The sequence below is a fragment of the Cervus canadensis genome, chromosome 20, assembly GCF_019320065.1.
Source record: "Cervus canadensis isolate Bull #8, Minnesota chromosome 20, ASM1932006v1, whole genome shotgun sequence".
NCBI lineage: Eukaryota > Metazoa > Chordata > Mammalia > Artiodactyla > Cervidae > Cervus > Cervus canadensis.
The window spans coordinates 35,166,456-35,191,683 of record NC_057405.1 but is presented as its reverse complement, the minus strand read 5'-3'; the positions used below and the strand labels follow the sequence as shown (position 1 = coordinate 35,191,683).

At 41.2% G+C, this 25,228-nt stretch overlaps 2 protein-coding genes across 4 annotated transcripts in view; one reads left to right on the top strand and one right to left on the bottom strand.

Annotated features, from left to right (window-relative positions):
* Positions 1-16,135, bottom strand: part of LOC122422708 — a 36,139-nt gene extending 20,004 nt beyond the window's left edge. The window contains exon 1 of the mRNA XM_043439327.1: positions 15,554-16,135. Coding sequence (XP_043295262.1) covers positions 15,554-16,135 — 582 coding nt within the window. The remainder of the gene's footprint in view (positions 1-15,553) is intronic.
* Positions 16,136-23,091: 6,956 nt separating this feature from the next.
* Positions 23,092-25,228, top strand: part of LOC122422599 — a 374,287-nt gene continuing 372,150 nt past the window's right edge. For all 3 annotated transcript variants that reach the window (XR_006263906.1, XM_043439035.1, XM_043439034.1), the window contains exon 1: positions 23,092-23,246. Coding sequence is in view for 2 of the 3 variants with exons in the window: in XM_043439035.1 (XP_043294970.1) it covers positions 23,236-23,246 (11 nt within the window). In the remaining variant the exon portion in view is untranslated. The remainder of the gene's footprint in view (positions 23,247-25,228) is intronic.

Below are 25,228 nucleotides of genomic sequence, written 5' to 3'. Positions count from 1 at the left end.
GCAGATTTTTTATCCCTAACCTACCTACAATTTTCTTAGACAAAAAGATTATAGTTTAATATACATACATACATATATGTATGTTACATATGTACATATTATATGAAACTATGAATTATTTAAATCAGGCCATAGTTTCCTGGGCAGTGTGAGATGGTGGGAATCATGTCAATTCTTAGCTACCAGATCCAGAAAAATAAAGCCAAGATCATGGAATCATTATCTGTGTTACTAAGAAATATGTTTCTTGGGTTGGTAAAATGTGCCTTGGGTTTAAGGTTCTGTTTCTTATTAATTGAATGGTCTTGGGCAATTCCATCCTCCCTTTATGCCTTAGTTTCCTCTTATGTAAAACGGTATTATTAGTCCCTAACTTAAAGGGACCTAATACTGCTGCTAAATGAGTACTTTCTCCATGACAGTCCCAGTGGAAAAGGCTCTAATATGTTAGAACATTTAATCTTCCCAACAGTTCTGCGAAGGAGCATTCTTAGTTGACTTTCATGGGTCTCAGAGAAGTTAGTCAACTTTGTCCAATGGCACATGCCAGGGAGTCCTGAGTGAGATTCCAACACAGACTCCTCTCTGGGCTCCGAAGCCCATGTGTCAGGGAGGCTGTGAAACTGCCTTATAAACTGGGAAGGTTTTCATGGGTAAGGTATTTTCTTTGGGGGAAGGAGAGTAAGGAAGGTGGAACGGGGGTGGACAGGACAGGAGATGAGAGAAGAGATCAAGGAGCAGGCAGACGTGAGCAGGGGCTCCCGTTTCTGAGCTCACGGTCTGCAAATGAACCTGCCGGAGGACTAGCGGATGGACCGTCTGGGTGCTGGCTGCAACTCACATATCAAGCACCCACAGTGTCTTAGGACAGTTTCTTTCAGCACATTTTGTGCACCTTGGTAGGCAGTTAGCCCCTTTGGAAAGGATACTAAATTCTAGGTGCCTGAATCCCTCCCTGCTGGGCCCCAACCTGCCAGCTTTACGCTGAGGGTGTCACCTGCTTCCTCTGAGAGTCCAGACAGGAAACAGGACCCATGGAAAAGGAAACATTCACAAAGGTCCTGCTCACATGGGAAAACTGTTCATCAGAACCTGTGTATAAGGAGAGAGTGTTCACTGCTGCTTCCAGAAGGCCAGGCCTGGCCCACTGTAGAGTCTTCACACAGTGGATAATTTCCCAGGGCCTTTTCCCATGGATATTTGAAATTCTAATGTATAGCTAGAAACTGATCACCTGAACAAAAAATTCTAAAGATCCTTGAGGACTACTATATTAAAACTTCCTTATGATCTGCATTAATATTCTTAGTTTTCTTATACTTCAATGATTGTAGAGACCTCCCCCCACCCCCACCCCCGCCACCCAAGTGCTTCTGCCTCTCACTCCAAAAGGAAGTGACCTCTTCAAAAATAATTTCCATTTATAGATGGGGAAAAGGAGGACTTTTGTCTCTTTCCATTGCAGGTCAGGGCTGCATGAATAACAAAGCCTTAACAAGCTGAGTGATCAGTCTCCAACTGGGTATTTTTGTGCTACAAGAAAACTATACGTGAAACTGTGGCACTTTACAGAGACCAGGAAGTGTCCTATGAAAACAGTAACTAATCACTGATATTTACATAGTGTTATTGGGTTAATGTTTTCACAAGTCTCACGTAATTCTACATTCAGCATTTAATATGATTTTTTAAAGGTAATAGCTAGCATTCTTTGAGTCTTACTATGTGTCAGACAGTTATAAATCCAATAATCAATTATCTCATTCACCCCCGAGACAACCTTAATGCTGCTTCCATTTCACAGATGAGAAACTGAGGCTCAAAGCTGTTCATGATTCCCCAGATAAGACATCAGAACACGGTGACTTTCTAGCTCTTCACACCCACAGCACCTGCAGGAGGCTCTGGTGAAATCATCACGCAGTAGACTAATGCATACTTCAGTACTGGGCTTGTCTTGGAGGATATTGCTCTTTAACCCGTGTCACCCTGTGTTCTGGTAACTGTCGGTTCTGCAGGGTGCCAGTTGTTGTAAGGAAAAAATGCTCTGTGGTCAAGTGAGTTTTTGCACTGTTGCATTGCACAAGCTTTGTGGGCTTCCCAGGTGACGCTAGTGGTAAAGAATACACCTGCAATGCAGGAGACGTGGGTTCCATCACTGGGTCTGGAAGATCCCCTGGAGAAGGGAATGGCAACCCACTCTAGTATTCTTGCCTGGAGAATCCCAAGGACAGAGGAGACTGGTGGGCTATAGTCCATGGGGTCACAAAGAGTCAGACATGACTGAAGTGACTTAGCATGCACACCAGCAAGCTTTTTACATTTTGAAAAAATTTACTTTCCAGGAGCCTTATTTCCCTAAACATACTTTGGGTGGATGCTGATCTGGGTTATGCTCCCCAAGAAAGATGTTCTAGGGACTTCCCTGGGAGTCCAGTGGTTATGATTTCACCTTCCAAAGCAAGGGGTGCAGGTTCAGTCTCTGGTTGTGGAGCTAAGACCCCCACAGGCCAAGGGGCCAAAAAAACCCAAAACATAAAACAGAAGCAAGATTGTAACAGATTCAATGAAGACTTAAGAAAAAAACAAAGGCTCTAAAGGTAGAGCTAGAAGGTGAGTCTCTTTGGCCTCTTAGGTTCTGTAACCCATTCCTCTTTCTATCCTGAAAGATAGTTGGAAAAATCCTGAAATAAAAGCAGCTTCACATAGAAAAAGCAGATTAAAAAATATTGCTGCTCAGAGCCACCCCGTGTATCTGTTGTCTTCCCCAGCTCCAACATCAGCTTCCGCATTCTGGATCAGAGCATCACTCAGACCTCACCTGACCTCCCCAAGGTGGTGCCATCATGGGGCAAGATATGGGAAGGGGGAGGTAACTGGCTTTCAGATTCCATCCCACCCCTGCCACCCTCCAGCACTGGGATTTGGGTAAGTTATTTGCCCTCTGTGCTTCTATTTCAGTATCTACAAAATAGGAATAGTAATACTTTCTTCATGTGGTGTTTGTGCAGATTAAGATTTATTTAGCAAGGCAGCTAGTATGAAGTCTGGCATGGAGCCCCGTGATCAATAAAGGTAGCAACTCTGGCAGGCTAGAGCAAGAGCCTTCAAAATAAAAGCTGAACTGTGCTGTGGCCTTGGCCCTGGCATTCAAAAGGGGTTTAGTAAATATTTGCTTTGCTGGCTTCTTTTTGTGTGCAGTGTACATTGAGTAATATTCAGCAGTTTTCATATTAGCCACCAATCTCCATGTTGTTGCTTAGCCAAAAAAGTTAAAAACGTAGTATATTTTTCACACACAGCAGTAGGTTTGTATAGGGCAGTCCTTAGGGGAATCCTTCTGTAGGTCCTTGTAGGTATGTGGTTCTAAGTGGATTTAAGAGGAACATGAACTAGAACAACCATCCCCTCTAATTCCACACCACTTGTACGCCTGACACCACTTGTACGCACCTTGCATCCTCACTGCCAAACCGTCTGTCAAGGTGAAATCTCACTCGTCCATGGAGCTTCATCCCACTCAGTGGCTTTAGAAAAGGGGCCCGAACCCTTCTCGTCAGGACAGATCTTCTAGTCTCTGCAGCACCTGTCATGTTCTCCCCACAACCTCTTCCCTCTGTGTGTGTGTGTGTGTGTGTGTGTTAGTAGCTCAGTCATATCCAACTCTTTGTGACCCCATGAATTGTAACCCACCAGGCTCCTCAGTTCATGGAATTCTCCAAGCAAGAATACTGGAGTGGGTAACCATTCCCTTCTCCAGAGGATTTTCCTGACCCAGGGATTGAACCCGTGTCTCCTGCATTGCAGGCAGATTCTTTATCATCCGAGCCATCAGGGAAGCCCTCCTCCTCATGCATAGATACCGACGACAAGAGAAAGAAAGACATCTGGATTGTTAGCATGAGCTTCTATTTGCTCTACTGCTAGTACTTAGGTCTGTATCAGAGGGATTTTTCCAAAATGCGGAGAAAAACTCCTGGCTCTCCTGTATCCCGAAGCCCACTGAATGAACCAAATTCCTTGGCAAGGCCTTCATAGCAGTCACAACCTATCTTTCAAGTTATTCTCTCTGGTCTCTCCTCCCCCATCAGCCCTAGTAGATCTACTCTCTCATCATAGTAGATTCACTCTCTCTTTTCTCATATGATGTCCAGTTTTATATCTTCGTGTTTTGTTCAAAGTATTTCTTTGGCACAAGTATTTGATTCCCCTGGTCTTTCACGCATGCTCCCTTCCATTCTCAAGGCTCAGCTGAAATGTCACATCCTGCAACTTTTCCAGGCAGTTATTTACTTCTTGCTGTGCCTGCTCATGGCCTGTGAGCACATTACTGCAAATGTAGAACTTATGACACTCCAAATCAGTAATTTGGTTTATAATTGGTCTATCTCATCTGCAAGGCATGGGTAGGGACTTACTCATCCTTGTGCCCCCAAGCACTTGGTGCAGTATCAGAGGCAATTGGTAGATGCTTGATAAATGTCTGTCATTTGAATGGAGCATAGAGGAATGAAAGAATCTTTCTACCTCGTGAATTGACCACCAGCCAGGGATTCATTGGAGTTGGGAGAGGCTGGTGATTTGAGACGCTCCTGTTCTGAGTGGAGTCATTCATGTTGGAATAGTCATCTCCCACATCCAGCAGGAGGACCTGTGGATGGAAGTGAAATTGCCAGCTGAAACCGCAGACTGAGACTTGAACCAAGTCATACCTCAGATTGGGGCTCGAAACAAGTTACACCTCAGATGGGATTGGAGCCCAGCCCAAACTCAGATTGGAACTTGAGCCTGCAGGCTAGGACTCAAACCTACTCTCTTTTAATTAAAATTACAAACCTGGTCTCAGGACTTACTGAAGATCAGGTTCTTTATGTCTCAGTGCAGAAGGGATTGAGCAGAGGCAAAGTGATAGGCAAGAAGTAGATTTATTGAGAGAGATACATACTCCATAGACAGGCAAGAAGTAGATTTATTGAGAGAGATACATACTCCATAGACAGGCAAGAAGTAGATTTATTGAGAGAGATACATACTCCATAGACAGAATTCAGTCCATCCCAAAAAGCAAGAGTGGTCCCAAAATATGAGGTGGTTAGTTTTTATGAGCTAGGCAATTTCATAGGCTGAGTGGGAGGATCCTTCCCAGTATTTTGGGGAGGGACAAAGTTCTCTAGGAATTGGCCCAGCACCCACTTTTTTGGCCTTCTATGCTCTTCCTCAGAACTGTCATGGCGTCTGTGAGCGTGTCATTTAGCACATCCTAATATATTATAATGAGTGTATAGTGAGGCTCAAGGTCTACAGGAAGTTGAATCTTCCGCCATCTTGGACCTAGTAGGTCCCAACCTGTTTGTGCCATGTCCTCAATGGCTATATCATGTTTTTTAAAGGTTATGCCCCACCCCCTTCCTTCCTGTCTCATTAGCATGAGATGAAAGGAGGGAATGATTGTGTCCTATGCTCCTCACCTTGCTGATAGGAGGAGGTGGAGGGCCCAGCTCTGTGACCTGAGGATGTGCGCAAAAGTGTTCACCTCAAGAGGCTGGAAGCCTCTTGCCACTCAGATTTTGGGGCTTTCTTACCCAGTGTAGCACATCCCTGTAAGTTTTCAAGGACCTGAAAAGTCAAGTGAGCCCCCCCAAATATGAACCAGTCAGAGCAGACAGTTCAGCTGACATAATAAGGAAGGTGGAGGATTTACAGGGAGGGCAAACCTCCTGGGTTGATGCAGCCTTGGATCTATCTGTATGTCTGCCCAGGTTTTTGGTGAGGCAGAACATCACTTTTCAGCAGGATCAGCTTCCTGTAGTGCTTCCCTGGTGGCTCAGCTGGGAAAGAATCCGCCTGCATTGCAGGAGACCTGGGTTTGATCCCTGGGTTGGGAAGATCCCCTGGAGGAGGGCATGGCAACCCATTCCAGTATTCTGGCCTGGAGAATTCCATGGACTCTACAGTCCATGGGGTCGCAAAGAGTCAGACACAGCTGAACAACTTTCACTTCACTTCACTTTACCTTCCTCTAAGTCTCCTCAGATGAGTCTGCTAACTTCAGCAAGTTTCCTTGGTGGCGGAGGAGTCAGGGACCAGAAAACAGGTTCACAACCCAATTAAAGGATCGTGGAATAAGCCGGTGCCAGCTGCTGGGGAACAAAGCAGGTTTGCAGGGACCTGAGGGCCCCGGAAGAAATCAGGGCAAAGCCGTTTCATTGCAAGTCTGTAAATAAACATTCTCATCTGATGAATAGGCATGACTCCACGGGATCAAGCCCGGGGATTTATTACCTTGGGGGTGGCTGTGGAATTTTCTTTCCTGGAGATTTTCACAGCAGGTTACATTTTTGTCTGTCTAGAGTCGTTCAGCTCTGAGCCATCCTGGGAGTGGGGCGGGAGTGGCAGCTTCCAGAGATTAGCCTCCCTTAATTACGGACGCTCCTCTAGAGAAGGAATGAGGGGAATTGTGCGTGATCTATAGGTTTATTTTTACCACCAGCAAGTTTTCCTCTTGTTAGCCATAGAGGAACGACTTGTTCTCCATGGTGATTCAGAGATCTCGGGATTCAGTGTGTTAAATGAGCCCCTTAATCAGTATCCAGAATAGTGTAAGAGTTCCGGAAGATGAACAGATAGATATAAACCCCAGAAGTTAAACTCATCCAGTAGGCTAAAAACAGCTTTTAAAAAGCCTGAATAAGTAAGGTTATAAAGAGGTTGTTAGAATAAGTAACTGCACGTTTAATGTGAGAAGCAGCATGCTGTGGCAAATTCACTCTGGAGCCAGATTTTAAGTTCTCATCTTAACTCTCCCACTCACTAGCTGTGTGACCTTGGGAAAGTTCCTTAACTTCTCTGTGCCTCAGTTTTCTTCTATGAAAAGAAGAAAATAGCAATTCCCGCTTCATATGGACATTATAAGTATTAAATGAGTTCATTCATGTAAAATGTTTAGTACAGTGCCTGGCATATGAATAGTATGAATTAAAGTATGTTAACTGTTATTGTGATTGCAAAAATATTCATATATACTATACCTCTAGTTGTTCTAGTTTTTTGAACTATAACTGATATATATATACACACATATATATGTATATCTCATTGTATACATTTAAGGCATACCGTATAATGGTTTGACTTACATGTATGGTAAAGTGATTACTACAATAAGTTTAGTTAACATCTAGCATCTCCTAAAGCTATAATAAGAAAAAAGAAGACAAAAAAGAAAAAAAAAAAGATTTTCCCTTGTGATGGGAACTCTTAGGATTTACTGTCAACAACTTTCACATACATCACACAGCAGTGTTAGCTTCAGTCACCTTGTTGTACATTGCATCCCTCGTATTTATCTTTTAACTAGAAGTTTGTATCATTTGATACATTCTTGCAATTCCTACACCCCTCACCTGCTGCTTGTGACCACCAATCTGATCTCTTTTTCTATGAGTTTTGTTTTTAGATTCTACATATAAGACATATCACAGTATTTGTCTTTCTCTGCTTAACTTTTCATTTACCATGATGCCCTCAAGGTCCATCCAGTCCAGTTCAATCACTCAGTCGTGTCCAACTCTTTGTCACTCCACGGACTGCAGCACTCCAGGCTTCCCTTTCCATCACCAGCTCCTGGAGCTTGCTCAAACTCGTGTCCAGCAAGTTGGTGATGCCATCCAACCATCTCATCCTCTGTCATCCTCTTCTCCTCCTGCCTTCAATTTTTCCCAGCATCAGGGTCTTTTCTAATGAGTCAGTTCTTCTCATCAGGTGGCCAAAGGACTGGAGCTTCAGCTTCAGCATCAGTCCTTCTAGTGAGTATTCAGGGTTGATTTCCTTTAGGATTGACTGGTTTGATCTCCTTGTGGTCCAAGGGACTCTCAAGAACCTTCTCCAACACCACAGTTCAAAAGCATCAGTTCTTTGGCACTCAGCTTTCTTTATGGTCCAGCTCTCACATTCATACGTGACTATTGGAAAAACCATAGATTTGACTAGATGGACCTTTATTGGCAAAGTAATGTCTCTGCTTTTTAATATGCTGTCTAGGTTGGTCATAGTTTTTCTTCCAAGGAGCAAGCATCTTTTAATTTCATGGCTGCAGTCACCATCTGCAGTGATTTTGGAGCCCAAGAAAAGTCTGTCACTGTTTCCATTGTTTCCCCATCTATTTGCCATGATGTGATGCAACTAGATGCCATGATCTTTGTTTTTTTAATGTTGAGTTTTAAGCCAGCTTTTTCACTCTCCTCTTTTACTTTCATCAAGAGACTCTTTAATTCTTTGCATTCTGCCATAAAGGTGGTGTCATCTGCATGTCTGAGGTTATTGATATTTCTGTCTGCAATCTTGATTCCAGCTTGTGCCTCTTCCGTCCCGGCAGTTCACATGATGTACTGTGCATATAAGTTAAATAAGCACAGTGACAATATATAGCCTTGACATACTCCTTTCCCAGTTTGGAACCAGTCCGTTCACTGTTCCATGTTCTAATCTGGTTCTAATTGTTGCTTCTTAACCTGCATATAGATTTCTCAAGATGGAGGTAAGGTGGTCTGGAATTCCATCTCTTGAAGACTTTTCCACAGTTTGTTGTGATCAACACAGTCATAGGCTTTGGCATAATCAATGAAGCAGAAGTAGATGATTTTCTGGAATTCTCTTGCTTTTTCTATGATTCAACAGATGTTGGCAATTTGATCTCTGGTTCCTCTGCCTTTTCTAAATCCAGCTTGAACATCTCAAAGTTCACGGTTCAAGTACTGCTGAAGCCTTGCTTGGAGAATTTTGAGCATTACTTTGCTAGCCTGTGACATGAGTGCAATTGTGTGGTAGTTTGAACCTTCTTTGGCCTTGCCTCTCTTTGGGATTGGAATGAAAACTGATTGTTTCCAGTCCTGTGTCCATTGCTGAGTTTTTCAAATTTGCTGGCATATTGAGTGCAACGCTTTAACAGCATCATCTTTCATGATTTGAAATAGCTCAGCTGGAATTCCATCACCTCCACTAGCTTGTTCATAGTGATGCTTCCTAAGGCCCACTGACTTCACACTCCAGGATGTCTGGCTCTAGGTGAGTGATCACACATTGTGATTACCTGGGTCATTAAGATCTTTTTTGTATAGTTCTTGTGTGTATTCTTGCCACCTCTTCTTAGTATCATCTGCTTCTCTAAGGTCCATGCCATTTCTGTACTTTATTGTGTTCATATTTGCATGGAATGTTCCCTTGGTATCTCTAATTTTCTTGAAGAGATCTCTAGTCTTTCCCTTTCTATTGTTTTCCTCTGTTTCTTTGCATTAATCACTTGGGAAGGCTTTCTTATCACTCCTTGCTATTCTTTGGAACTCTGCATTCTGATGGATATATCTTTCCTTTTCTCCTTTGCCTTTCACATCGCTTGTTTTCATAGCTATTTGTAAGGCCTCCTCAGACAACCATTTTGCCTTTTTGCATTTCTTTTTCTTGGGGATGATTTTGATCACTGCCTCCTGTACAGTGTTATGAGCTTCTGTCCATAGTTCTTTAGGCACTCTATCAGATCTAGTCCCTTGAATCTATTTGTCACTTCCACTGTATAATCATAAGGGATTTGATTTAGGTCATATCTAAATCAATGGTCTAGTTGTTTCCCCTATGTTCTTTAAGTCTCAATTTTTCAATAAGGAGTTCATGATCTGAGCCACAGTCAACTCCCAGTCTTGTTTTGGCTTACTATGTAGAACTTCTCCATCTTTGGCTACAGAATATAATCAGTCTGATTTCAGTATTGACCATCTGGTGATGTCCATGTGTAGAGTTGTCTCTTGTGTTGTTGGAAGAGGATGTTTGCTATGACCAGTGCATTCTTTTGGCAGAACTCTGTTAGCCTTTGCCCGATGTCATTTTTCACTCCAGTGCCAAACTTGCCTGTTATTCCAGGTATCTCTGTGGTTGCAAATGGCAGAATTTCCTCTTTTTTGTGACTGAATAATATTCCATTATACATATGTATATATATGTACATGTGTGCTCAATAGCTAAGTCAAGTTTGACTGTTTGCCACCCCATAGACTGTAGCCTACCAGGCTCCTCTGTTCTTGGGATTTCCTAGGTAAGGATACTGGAGGAGGCTTCCATTTCCTTCTCCAGGGGGTCTTCCCCACCCAGGGACTGAACCCACATCTCCTGCATTGGCAGGCATATTCTGTACCACTGAGCCAACAGGGAAGTGTATCTGTATGGACATTTAAATTGCTTCCATGTCCTGGCTATTGTAAATGAGGCAACTATGAACATGAGGGTTCAGGTGTTTTTGTTTTTTTTTTCCAAATGTATTCTTTTTGTTTCCTTTGTCTATATTCCCAGAGGTAGGACTGGATTGGATTGGATGGTGCTTCTACTTTTTTATTTTTTGAGGAGCCTGTATACTATTTTCTATAACAGCTGCACCAATTTACATTTCCACCAGTACTGCAGAAGGGTTCCCTTTCTCCACACCCTCACCTACATCTGTTATCGCTCATCTTTTTCTTGATAGCCATTCTAACCGTTTTTGTGTGGCCAAATTTTATTTGACTGTGTTAAAAGTATGGAAATGAATATCTTACAGATTCTCACCCTGAGTAAAAAAGTCCTCAGCCATGACTGGGTGATTTGTCAAGTTAATATAATTAGCATACTCAGTAAGAATTTGTTCAGACATAACCAACTTCTTCAAATAGATTCTGAAGCTTTACATACCATTTCTTCCCTTTTTGCCTCACACACCCTCAGTTGTCTGTTCTATCTTGGAATCCCTCACTCTCTTAACAGGTTTCTCTGCTTATCAGACTCTCACCCATCCTTTGTGCTGTGCCGTCCTCAGTAGCTCCGTTGTGTCTGACTCTCTGCGTCCCCATGGACTATAGCCCATCAGGCTGCTCTGTCCATGGGATTTTACAGACAAGAATACTGGAGTGGTTGCCATCTCGTCCTTCAGGGATCATCCTGACCCAGGAATTGAACCTGCATCTCTTGAATCTCCTGCATTGGCAGGCAGATTCTTTACCACCATGTCACTTGAGACACCCCTCCTATCCTTCAAGAGCCTGTCAAATCCTACCTCTTTGGACATGGATTTTTCTTCTTTTTTTGGACCGAGCAGCATGACTCGTTGGACCTTATTTCCCTAACCAAGGATGGAGTCCAGGCACCAGCAGTGAAAGCATTGAGTCCTAACCACCGGGCCACCAGGGAATCCCCTCCTCCTCCTTTATCTTTAATAATCTTCTACATACATTTTCGGGTACTTATCACTTTCTGTATTGTTTCATAACTTTTTTTTTGCTTTTTTTTCTGATTTTTTTCCTACTTTTTGTAAATGTCTTATATTTTCCATATCCCCTAGCATAAAGCCTTCTGAATCATGAGTGCTTGAAACCATGTATAGCACTAAACTGAAATAAATCTTATAATGTAATGTTTGCTGTGAAAAACTTCTATTTTGGGAACATCCATTTGAGTCCAACCACCTATGCTTCTGGAATTATTAGGTATCCCTAGGCATTACTAGGAAGAGTGATTGAACAAAATATTTATTCTCATGTTGAAAAGTGTATGTTCATGGAAGAGGGCAGAAAGCTTTGCACTGGGGCACAAATGTGATACTGTATTACATTCTGGTCAGTTTATTTTAACACAGACACTCACCAAGTAGGATATAGTAAAGGTTGGTGTCTTGGGGGAGTGAAGGGTTTATCTCTAAATGAAGAGGTGTGATAACCAAGGATGTACAGCCTGGGTCTTCACCCAGGTTCTCATTGCCTTCAAATATTTGAAGAGTTGTCATGGTGATAATGAGGGAGTTAAACTCTGAAATGCTTCAGAGGACAAAACTAGGACCAGTGGGTGGAAATTACCAGGAGGCAGATTTCAGCCCAATATTAGAACATTCTAATAACTGTCACTCTTCATCGGTGGAAGGGGCTGTCTGAAACAGTGGTTAGCTCGCCATGTGGAGGTTTTTGAACACAGGCTGAATAAACTCCTGGCTGTGGGAGTGTTGTGGGGAGTGCGGGTGTGTTGACCTCCAAGACCCCTTCAGCTCCAAAGATTAATTGATTTTATGGAAATCTGTATTTGTGCAAAGGATGGTGGGTTAAATATCCTGCATTGCACTGCATTTTAGAGGCTGGCTAAGTTAGGAATGAAAAAAAGAAAAAAAAGTCAATGGTTTATTTCTTTGCTTTTCCCAAGGAAAGGGATATAAGCTTTCATTTAGGGATTTTATAAAATCCATTCAGTTTGAATTTCTTGTCTCAAGGCTTAAGTGCAAGAAGGTGCTCGTCCAGCTTTCTACTTGGTAACAGGCTAAACTGTATTGCCACAGATTCTTCTACGAATCTTGCTTTGAGTCCATTCTTATAGGCTGTCCTTGATGCCAGGACTGTGTTTCTGTGCCTTGATAATTCCTGTAAAGATGCTTATGCTCTGATGTTGGGGGAGGGAAGAGGTATTTGTAATCTCATACTAACCTGAATTTCCTGAGTGACTCAACATTTTCACACACTTTCTACACTCCTGTGAATAATGGCATTGCTGGCATGCTCCCATGCTGTTAATATATTCATGTGTGTTCTGTTTAAGATGAAAATAAAAGTGCAGTGTGTTGGCTGAAGTGGTCCCTTCATTTTCTCCTCCTCTGTCTCTCCTGGGCAGAACCAACTCTTTCCTGCCCTTGATAAAGACTATGCTTGCATTTTCAAAGTAATTAGCAAGGAATTCTTTCTGCATTTTTTTGGTGTTTGCGGTTTGTAGTCACACCATCTGATGCAGAGCTTGGATTTATACCTCATATTGACTGAATCATTTATACCAAAGACTCATGTCTCAGCTGCTATAACCTTACAGTTTAGACAAGATCCACTAGACATCTTCTCATCCATCAGATCATTGGAAAAATGGGAAGTATTTCCAAATTCTGATTGAAAAGAAAACAGTGTCCCACCTCAACCCCCCAGCCCTGCACTCTCTCTGGGCTCCCCTGAGGTACCAGACAGTAAGATTATTCCGGAAATTCTAGGTATCTCAGGGCAGCTGAAAATAAGAATTGGCTTTAATTAAATTGAAACACAAAATAAACAGTCTTTGTGTGGAGTGGCATTCCCCTGGCTTTTCACCTGCAGAATTTTGATTTCATGAAACTGAAGGACCCAAAATGGACTTCAGTTAATTTAAGCAACAATGGGGGATATCATAGGTATTAATAATGTTTGTATTAATTTATATTAGGTTAAGAAGCTATTCTTCTTTAAAGTGATTACTGAAATTTACAAAGCATAGCTTCTGAATAAGCAAAAACATCTCAAGCTCTGACCCAAAAAGGAGACCAAGAGAGGGAAAATAAGATATTGTTCATCATTCATCTATTACAACTCTCTGTTCTCCGTTCTTGTTGGCAATATTTGCCCTTTTCTGAAATTCAGCAACAGAAAAAGGAAGAAAGGAGATTTTTTTCCAATCTTTTGTTCAAATCAGAGGACAAAAGTTGCCGCAGAAAATAAGCTCAATTTTCTCATTCTTCCTTAGGATCAGGAAGTAGGCATAGGACACATTTCTTCTCTCTGTGCTTAACATTTTGTTCTGTTCTCAGTGCTTTATTTTGGAAGAAATTGGTTTCACATACCACCAGCTAGAGCAGAGAGAGAAATAATTTCCCCAGGAGGTGACCAAGCTATTAGGATATTACTATAGAAACAGCACTGACATGCTCACACATCAACATTTGTTTATGTAGAAGATGAACTATTTTAAACCATCCTGATTGCACTTGGCCCCACCTTCCACTAACTGAGCCTTCATCTGGTTTGGATTTTGGTTTTTTTTTTTTTTTTTTTAACTCCACTGAATTGGGTTTCTCCTTGCTTATACATTACATCTGCCACCTGTACTATTGCAACCTGCATACAGGCTACCTTGAATGGTCCTACCTAGCTTCTGTTATGTGATCAGAAATGTCATTTCATTTCATCAGTGTTGGATCATGTTATCTGAACTTTACTCAGACTTTTATGAGCAGAGTTGGAAGCGCATCATTGCCAACTTTAATCCTCAGAGGTCAGGCTCTCATCTATGCGGTGGCAGGGAGCTGTTTGGGAGGAATGTGCTGTCATCTTTAGAATAAAATCTGTCAGGCTTTAGACACTCTCGGTTTAGATATTAAGTTCAGATTTATGTGCTAACTAAATCATCATAGCTTTCTAGGTGTCAAGGTGGTTTTAATATCCCTAACTCAGGGAAAATTCAGAGCGAAACATTTAAAATAAGAAGAGAGCAGAGAGGGATGGACAATTAAGATTTCTACCATTGACTTGACAAAACCAGAAATGTTTCCTTCTTAACAAGAGTCATTCATCCTGGTGACTTCTCTTAGCCTTTTTAACATGGTACCTCATTTTGGCGATGGAGTCTTCTGCCTTGTGAAATTCAGGCTGCTGGGAGACTGTACTGTGGTCAGAAAAAAAGGGGAGACCTTGGGGGACGGTGGGAGGAGAACGCTTCCTTCTGGAATCACTGGCATACCTTTATAATGCCATTCTCTCTGATTGTCATTGCCATGAAAGGACAAGTGGTTCAGTATGGCTGTTTGTGATACAGGTGATATTTGGACTTCAGTTATTCCAATGATAACTTCCTTACGGTCAATTCAACATACATGAGAATTTTACAACCCATAGCAACTGCCCATTGACACTATCCAGGTCACATTTATTCTGTTTATCCTATGATCATTGGCCAAGAGAGACTGTCATCAATTGCCAGGTGTCACTTCTGTAGCCGAAGTCTGAATTATTGCTTGGGGTGGGGTGGAGGATTTTGAGGAAACAATGAGGGTGTCACGGTTAAGCCTTTTCACTCTTTGTAGAGTGTGGACACCGTGGGCTTTGTTGGTGACAGTAGTAACATCAATCATGTGCGCAGAGAATGGCTCTGAGAATGTTAGAGTATATGAAGCAGGAAGAACAGCTGGAACTTCCATGGTGGTCCAGTGGCTGGGACTCCATGCTTCCAAAGCAAGGGCCCTGAGTTGGATCCCTGGTTAGGGGAGTAGATCCCACATGGCGCAACTAAGACTGGGTGCAGACTAATTAATTAATTAATGAAATAAAATAAATAAGTAAATATTTTAAAAAAAGGAACACCTAAGGGATGATGCGGAAGAGTCTGCGTATGTTGTCAGTGGGGACAGGAAAAGGCAGAACCAAGATGGAGCCACTTGGTTCTCATGAGCTAGGGAACTTGGCTGTGTTTTCAAAGTGAGAACCAGCTTGTAAACGGTGACGCCGGTGGCGTTTGCCTTCAGTGTCCCTCTCGGCCATTCCTCTGCCCTTTCCCTTTGGTTCGGGAGCCTAGAAGCATTGCCAACTCTGTGTTCATCTCCTTCTGTGTTTTCAGCACACCATTTGTAGTGTTCTGCTTTCCCTTCAAAGTTTCTCCCATTTTCTTACTTTGTTTCATCTTGAAATATTAAATGACAGTCATCAGTTGCTTTAGGACCATGCATTTTTTCCTGCGGATGTATTAATTGCCCCAGTATACGGGCCATCCTTTCTTTTCGCCTATAGTTGCATGAGACTCCAACACCATCCTCTGTGTTACCCAAGGCAAAATGGGCTGAGTTTTCCTGTAGTTTTAGGAGTTCCTTTGGAAGAGGTGGGAGAGGGCCACAAAAGCCCTGCCGGCCTCGGGGCTGTTGCTCAGCACTTAACCGGTGGCGTCTTTGGAGCCGCCTGCAGGTCCCTCCTTCCCGAATCTGCTCTTGGACTGTGTTCTCAGCGGATCTCTCAGGGTGTCGCTTTGTCCGTCTGGAAGGTGTACTTGAGGATTGTGACAGCCTTGCTGGCAACTGCTTGGAACCCCCGCTTCCTGCCCCGCCTCCCTCTTCCTGCTGCCCACGCTCCCAAGCAGAGCCCGAGGAGGCCCTGCAGGTTGTGAAATGTCCCACTTGGGGTGTGAGTCCTCCTCTGCGTGTGATCCCCAGTGGGAGTGCCCGGTTCCCCAGCTCAGGAAACTTCCCTAAAAACACTTCACCCTGCAGGGTCAGGCTGCTGCGGTGGGTGGGGGTGTGGTGGGAGGGGGAAGACCTGCCCCCACCCCTGTTCGTTTCTGGACGATTCCTTCTCATACATGTTCTGTCTCTCTCTCTCTTCCTCTTTGTCCTCTGCCAGACCTTTTTGTTCTGTTCCTCTGTTTTGTGTGATGATTTGGAGAGATTCACAGACTTCTCCAGCAAGCCGCCATTTTGTCCCTCTCAGAAGGCTCCTTGCATTGGTCAGAGTTCTCTAGAGAAACAAAACCAGTGCATGTATATTAATATATGTGTACTTATAGGGTTGGCCAAAAAGTTTGAGTTTTTCCATAAGATTGAATAAACCTGGATGAACTTTTGGCCAACCCATTAATATTATATGTATGTATGTTTATATTTATATAATGATTATATATCATGTGCATATATATATACATATGTGTGTGTATATACATGCTTCCCTGGTGGCTCAGTGGTAAAGAATCCGCCTGCCAATGAAAGAGACCCAGGTTTGATTTCTGGGTCGGGAAGATACCCTGGAGAAGGAAATGGCAACCCACTCCAGTATTCTTGTCTGGGAAGTTCGATAGACAGAGGAGCCTGGTGAGCTACAGTCCATGGGGTTGCAGAGTCAGACATGACTTAGCTACTAAGAAACAATAACAACATATATATATATATATTATATAAGATTTATTATAGGAATTGGGTCCTGCAGTTACAGAGGTTGAGAAGGCCCAGGTCTGCGGACAACCCTCTGGGGAACTAGGAACTCTGTGGTGAGATTCAGCACAAGTCAGAGGCCTGAAAACCAGGACTCCCTCCCTAGGTCTGAGGGCAGTCGGACATGGAGTTTAAACAAAGAGCTCTTTGTCCCATTCAGACCCGCAGTGGGTTGAATGATGTCCTCCTGCCTTGGAGAGCGGTCTCCTTTCCTCAGCCTACCATTTCAAATACTACTCCCTACTGGAAATACCCTCACAGACAAATCCAGAAATAATGTTTTACCAGTTATCCGGGCGTTCTTTAGCCTAGTGGAGTTGACATAAAATTAAACATCATACCATTCTTCACCTCTAGGTTGAAATCATTCCTTCTTTGGATTCTTTCTTTGGGTTCCAGAGTTTCAGATCATAATTCTCTTTGGACAGACTACTTCTTTGATGACTCCAGTACATTTTTATAGTTCGTTCATCTAATCTCCCCTTCTTATGTGGTCTTCAAGGGCTGTATCCTTAGCCTTTTTGTCCATATTTTTCTGGGCAATCTTTACTGTACCCACTATTTTAAAATATTTTTCTCTTTGGTTAAGATTTCTCTGATAAAAATCCAATTCCTAGATCTCTGCTAGACATCAGACCTTTGTTTCTGGTTGCTAGTCATGTATACAACAGGTGAATTACATTTGGAAAATTTCAAAATAAATCTCTTCAATTTTTCATGAAAAACTATTTTACCCTAATTCAACTGGCCAGAATCAGTTTCTTAAAAACCACAAAGTTATTCTGACTTCTTCCCTAGACTCCTCTATTCTTGAGTCTCAAACTTCTGTCAATTCTAGCATTGCTATGATCTGAATGTTTGTGTTCCCCCCAAATTCATATGTTGAAAACCTGATCCCAAGTGTGTAATACTATTAGGAAGTGGGGATTTGAAGAGGTGATTAAGTCATGAGGGTAATACCCTCACCAATGGGATTAGTGCCCTTAGAGATCACAGAGAATGTAACACACAGCATGGTGACTATAGTTTACAATACTGTATGGTAAATTTGAAAGCTACTGAGTGAGTAAATCTTAAAAATTCTCATCACAAAAAATTTTTTTTTGTAACTTTGAGGTGATTGATGCCAACTAAACTTATTGTGAGAATCATTTCACAGTATATACATACATCAAATTGTTATGTGGTATACCTTAAACTGGGCTTCCCTGGCAGCTCAGATGATAAAGAATCTGCCTGCAATGCAAGGGCCTGGGTTCAATCCCTGGGTTGAGAAGATCCCCTGAAGAAGGGAATGGCAACCCACTCCAGTATTCTTGCCTGAAGAATTCCATGGACAGAGGAGCATTAATACAATGTTACATGTCAATTAAATCTCAATAAGACTGGGAAAATAATTTTTTAATTAAAATGTAACAGAAAAAGCTATACTGTTCAAATTAGTATTATGTAAACAATCAAGTTAATATTGCCTTAACACCATTAAGATAAATTAGACTTTTATGTGTTTTGAATAAATGTTTTTATAAGAAAAGTTTAGTAAACTGTTACATTTTTATGAAAAATATAGCTTGTCTCAGTGTATATCAACATAATTTTATAAACATCATTAATTTTTCACATTAACAATTGCTTTTGCAACTTATGTAATTGAGCAATGCTTCAAAAGCATTGAAACAACCAAAGGCAAAGGAATTTAGCAGAAAAATAAAGCAGTAAATTTATTAGCACAAGATGAATTCTTGTCTTCAAGAAAATTGCTATATATATATGGGATCAGTCTACTCTATAACATTACTGGGAAATTTTTTGTCACTTTGAAATGCTTTTTCCTGTGCTTTCAGTTTTTCTGGCAAGGAAAACACTGTTCAGAAACTCACTCACACCAAAGGAAAAATACATTTCTGATCTTTTTCTTTCCTGAGTCAAGAGGAGCTTATATGTTCCTCTTTGACTTTCTCTTTTCTTGAAGATTTATTTGTAGTCCCAGCTTCCTCATATCTGCATCAGTCTTTCCAAGGCAGACCTTGTTTTCTTTTTTCTGCATTACATACCTGCATTATTTTTTTAATATATGAACTTCTTTGTTTCATCAATTTTATTGCTGTTATTCAGTCGCTAAGTCTTATCCAGCTCTGTGACCCCATGAACTGCAACACGCCAGGCTCCCCTGTACTTCACCATCTCCCAGAGTTTGCTTATGTTCATTGAGTCAATGATACCATCCAACCATCTCATCCTCTGTCGCCTCTTTCTCCTGCCCTCAATCTTTCCCAGCATCAAGGTCTTTTCTGATGAGTTGACTCTTCGCATCAGGTGGCCAAAGTATTGGAGCTTCAGCTTCAGCATCAGTTCTCCCAGTGAAATATTTCATCAATATTTTGGTACATAAAAGCAAACTTTTATCACTAGCATTGTTATGACACTTCATTTATTTTTTCCCCCTACATTTTTCCAGTAAGTTAAAAATTCAGAATGGTGGCCTCTAGCTTTATTCTGAAGTAATATAGTCCAATTATTGCTGAGGATACCTCTAATTTTTATTGTTTAACTAAGAAGGTTTGTGCTCAAGTATGTGTTCAGTCACTCAGTCATGTCCAACTCTTTGCAACCCCATAGACTGTAGCCTTCTAGGCCCCTCTATCCCATGGAATTTTCCAGGCAAGAATAGTGAAATGAGTTGCCATTTCCTCCTCTAAGGGATCTTCCTGGTCCAGGGATTGAATCTGCATCTCTTGCATCTCTTGCGTTAGCAGAGGGGTTCTTTACCACTACCGCCCCCTGGGAAGCCTGAGAAGGTTTGATTTGTACCATCTTTGGAACATGAAAAGTGATAGTTACAGGCTAGTTGTCCTGTTATATATCTTTAAAATGATTTTAATCTTCACTGTCTTTATGTGTTATTATTTTGCAAATTTTCTCTAAGTCTTTTATTTTTCAACTTTATTTTATTTTTTTTGCTAAAGAAAATTTGATAAAGGTATAAACCATTTTCTCTTTAAAGTTGTTGTAATCTAGTGCCATTTTAAAGTTAAGGAAAGGAAAGTTATTTTAAAATGTTTTGCAGAGAGAAGAGTATTTTCAAATAGATAGGCCAAATTAATTCCAGAATGGATATCAGCCACTAGAAAATTTAAACATTCAAAATTGCTTTTTAGAAATCTGAAAGCCTCATGTTAAAATGAGAAGAGGGGTCAGAAGTTCAAATCTTCTCTTAAAAAATGGGGATATTTAACATTTTTTTTAAATGAAAGGAACATCTAATGAGCCTTGCTTATAATATATACATAAAGAAATGCACCACATTTTTGCAAAATCTAAGTTATGCAATCATTTTATATGCAAGAATGCTAATAGAGAAGATTGGATACTTCTTCAAATTCAGTTAGCCTGACCCTTAAAAGCTTCAGGGCCCGTTTCTTCTCAGAAATTTGACTAAACCAAATTTTAAATGCCAGCTTGCACCCAGGAGAGAGAAACTGACCTTGTGGATATGCTTGTAATTTCTTTTCTAGTAGTTGCAGGCATAGCCAGATGTGCCTTTCCTCAGATCTTTAGAATATCTGTATAGGTACATTATTTTATAGTGATATATTACTGTAGGGAAACTTTTTATTTTTAACTGAGGTATAATTGATTTTCCTCCAATATTGTGTTATTTCTTGTGTATAGCAAGTGATTCAGTTATACATCACTATACATATTCTTTTTCATATATTTTCCATTATGGTTTATTACAGGATATTGAATATAGTTCCCTGCACCATATAGTAGGACCTTGTTGTTTATCTGTTTTATGTACAGCAGTTTGTATCTGCAAACCCCAAACTCCTAATTTATCCCTCCCCACCCCCTTTCCCCTTTGGTAACCAAAAGTTTGTTTTCTATGTCTGTGAATCTGTTTCTGTTTCATAAATAAGTTTGTGTCACATTTTAGATTCCACATATAAGTGATATCATATGGGGTTTGTCTTTCTCTTCCTGACTTCACTTAATATGATAATTTCTGGGACTGTCTCTGTGGCTGCAGATGGCATTATTTCATTCTCTTTTATTGCTAAGTCATATTCCATTGCATATATACCACATCTTCTTTATCCATTCATCTGTCGATGGGCACTTAGGTTGCTTTCATGTCTTGGCTACTGTAAATCATGTGGTTATGATCACTGGGGTACATGTGTCTTTTTGAATTAGAGTTTTGTCCAGATATATGTCCAAGGGTGTGATTGCTGGTTCATTTGTGCATGCTAAGCCACTTCAGTCATGTCCCACTCTTTGGGACCCTACAGACTGTATCCTGCCAGGCTCCTCTGTCCATGGAATTCTTCAGGCAAAAATACTGGAGTGGGTTGCCGTGTCCTCCTCCAGGGGCTCTTTCCAACCCAGGGATTGAACCTCCATCTCTTACATCTTCTGCTTGGCAGGCAGGTTTTCACCACTAGAGCCACCTGGGAAGCCCGCTGGATCATATGGTAGCTCTGTTTTTCGTTTTTTTTTTAAAAGGAACTTCCATGTTGTTCTCCACAGAGTCTGCACCGTTGACATTCCCACCGTCAGTGCAGGAAAATTTGTAGGGAAACATTTTGAGCTTTGGGTTCACAAAGAGATGAGACAATATGTAGTTTAGACAGGGTGGGAGTCATGATGGGGCCAAATGAACACTAAGTAAAAAAAAAGGGCAATGATGTAGAATTAGAATTATTTTTACATGGACTCCTGATTTCTCCCCCAGACTTACTCCCTTCTTTTCATCCCCCCACTGATGGACTCTGCTTCACTAACATTTGGTTCCTCAGGCTGAAAACTTTTCTGAGCCATCATTTAAAGCTTTCTTTCTTTCACATCCCACATGTAATTCACCAGCAAATCCTGTCGGCATTACATTCATATCACAGATTTGACCATTCTCAACACATTCACCTCCACCACCCTCATCACCAAAATATTTTTCACCAGGACTGTTAAATCACCTCCTAATTAGTATTCTCTATTTCCACTCTTGTTCCCTTGCTTGCTTTCTTGTGCCACCCAGCAGCCAAAATGATCCTTTTAAAATGTAAATCAGATTATTCCCCTCCTTTGTTCAAATCTACTACACCTTCCCATCACACTCGGTGTGAGTCCCCACATCAGCTGTTCCAAAGCAAGTCTAAGCACATTAGACTCACCTGGGGAGTACTGACAAATCACTGTTGATTGGGTACCACCACAAATCAACAAGCTCAGATCTCTGGGGTCAGGACTTAGAATCTGTGAGGTTTTTTTTTAACATAATATTTATTTATTTTATTCATTTATGTGGCTGTGCCAAGTCTTAGTTGTGGCATGCAGGATTTTCAATCTTCATTGCAGTTTGTGGGATCTTTTTCGTTGTGACATGTGGTATCTTTTTTTTTTTTTTTTTTAATTTTGGCATGAGGGATCTAGTTCCTGGATCAGGGATCACACCACTCTGCATTGGGAGCCTGCAGTGTTAGCCATTTAGACCACCAGGGAAGTCCCTCTGTGAGATTTTAAAGCTCCCCAGGTGTTTCAGAGGTGAGGGGTTGCAGGTCTTCTCCGGCTACCTCTCCAACCCCATTGTCTACCACCCTCCCCGCTGCACCCGCTTTGACTACCACCTTTGACTTCCTTGTTGCTCCTCAAGCCTGCCGAGGATATCTATGGCTCAAAGCATTTGCAACTGCTGCTGTTCCCTCAGCTGGGTACAATCATAGCCTCACCCCATTCAGATCTCTGCTCAATATCACCTTCTCAAAGAGGTCTTTCCTGACCCTCATCTTGCTCTATACCATTGCCCTCTTTAGTTTTCTTAAAGGAAATCATATTACAACTACTTGTTTGCTGATTTCCCCCCTCTGTCTCACTGCTAGAATGTAAAATCCAGGAGGCCAAGACTTTGTCTCATTTGTTCACTGCTGGTTCAGGTTCGTAGCACAGTTCATAAACCAGTCCCTAGACATTGTAGGGACTTAATAAAGTATTATTGTTTAAAAAAAATTTTTTTTTTAAACTTATTTTAGTGTGCTTGGGCAATGGCCAAAAGGATGCCACTGCCCAGGATCTGTGGTTGGAAAATCTGGAAATGTGGCTTTGCCTCCTACTGGTTTTTGGTTTGGTTTTGACTTTGGAATTTCCCGACAGTTGTTTGGCCATGGAGCCTGCCAGTCAGCACAGACGGGCCTGATGAGTGGCCGGATGACTTGCTTCAGTGGCCTTCGGGTGGAAAATTCCAACAAATCTCAGGCTCGTTGGGGGCGGGGCAAGGGCGGAGAGTCAGCTGAGCCTGAAATCAGCCCAGCTGGGCAGGCTCTGTGAGGCCGGAAGCTGCTGCCGTCGTCTCCGCCATGGTTTTTCCAGAACTTATGCAGGAGTTGCCAGCCCCACCGAGGCTATAGGAAGGACCGGAGAGAAAAAACCTGAAGCTTTAAATCTGCTCGTTGCCCAGTTATTTCAAGATTGTGTTCAAAATGCAGAGGAGGTAAAATAGAAGTTAGTTATATTTGTTTGTTCATATTGAGACATTACTGACATAACATTCTATTCTTTCAGGTGTACAAAGTAATGATTTGGCATGTGTAGTATTGCAAAAGATCACCACAGTAAGTCCACTTAACCTGCATTACCACACATGGTTACAAATTTTTTTGTTTCTTGTGATGAAAACTTGCAGCAACTTTAAAATATGTGATACAGTACTATTAACTGTAATCACCAGGCTGGTCATTAAATCTCTGGAGTTACATGTTTTCTGACTGGAAGTCTGTGCCTTTTTCCCTCCACCCATTTTGCACCCCTCTACCCCCTCAACCACAAATCTGTTCTCTGTATCTATGAGTTCTATTTTTTATTTTTTAAAGTTTCACATATGCATGAGATACATGGTATTTGCTTTGTCTGACTGACTTCTCTTAACATAATGCCCTCAGGGTCCATCCATGTTGTCAAAAATAGCAAGATTTCCTCATTTTTTATGGCTGAGTAATATTCCATTTCGTGTATACATACACACTTTATCCATTTATCCATGGATGAACACTTAGCCCTGTTGTGAATAATGCTGCAGTGAAGGTGAGGGTAAAGATACCTTTTTAAGTTAGTTTTTCTTTTGTGAAAATACCTTCGATTGGAGTACAGTTGCTTTACAATGTTAATTCCTACTGTACAGCAGAGTGAATCAGCTGTCCATATATACACACCCCTCTTTTTTGGATTTAGTTCCCAAATAGGTCACCACAGAGTGTGAATGGAGTTATCTGTTCTCTACGGTAGGTTCTCATTAGTTACCTATTTTATACACATTAGTGTATATATGTCAATCCCAGGCTCGCAATTCCTCCCACCACCACCCCCTTTTCCCTTTTGGTGTCCATACATTTTTTTTCTCTACACCTATATCTCTATTCCTGCTTTGCAAATAAGATTTATACCATTTTTTCTAGATTCCACACACATGCATCAATATACCATATCTGTTTTTCTAACTTCACCCTGTATGACATTCTGTAGGTCCATCCACGTCTCTACAAATGATCCAGTTTCATTCCTTTTTATGGCTGAGTAATATTCCATTATGTATTTAATATTCCACATGTACCACAACTTCTTTTTTTTTTTTTTACCACAACTTCTTTATTCATTCCTTTGTTGATGGACATTTAGGTTGTTTCTATATCCTGGCTATTGTAAATATTGCTGCAATAGACATTGGGGTGCATGTGTCTTTTGAATTATAATTTTCCCTAGTTATATGGCTAGTAATGGGATATGGTAATGGGGTGGGATATGGATCATATGGTAGTTCTGTTTTTAGTTTTTTAAGAAACTTCCATACTGTTCTCTATAGTGGTTGTATTAATTTACATCCCCAGCAATAGTGCAAGAGGGTTTCCTTTTCTCTACACCGTCTCCAGCATTTATTGTCTGTAGACTTTTTGATGATGGGCATTCTGACAGATGTGAGGTGATTTCTCTTTGTGGTCTTGATTTGCATTTCATGAATGATTAGTGATATTGAGCATCTTTTCATGTACCTGTTGGCCATGTGTATGCTTTCTTTTGAGAAATGTCTATTTAGATCATCTTCCCATTTTAAAAATTGGATTATTTGTCTTTTTGCTATTGAATTATATGAGTTCTTTATACATTTTGAATATCAGCCTCTTATCTGATACATAATTTGGAAATATTTTCTCCCACTTGGTAGCTTACCTTTTCATTTTGTTGATGATTTCTTTTACTGTGTGACTTTGTTGTTTGATGTGGTCTTATTGTTTATTTTTGCTTTTGTTGCCTTTACTTTTAGTGTCAAATCCAAAAAATCATTGCCAGGACTGATGTCAAGGAACTTAAAGCCTGTTTCCTTGCAAGAGTTTTATGGTTTCAGGTCTTATGTACAAGTTTAATTCATTTTGAGTTAATTTTTATGCATAGTGGTCTAGTAGCATGTGGCTCTCCAGTTCC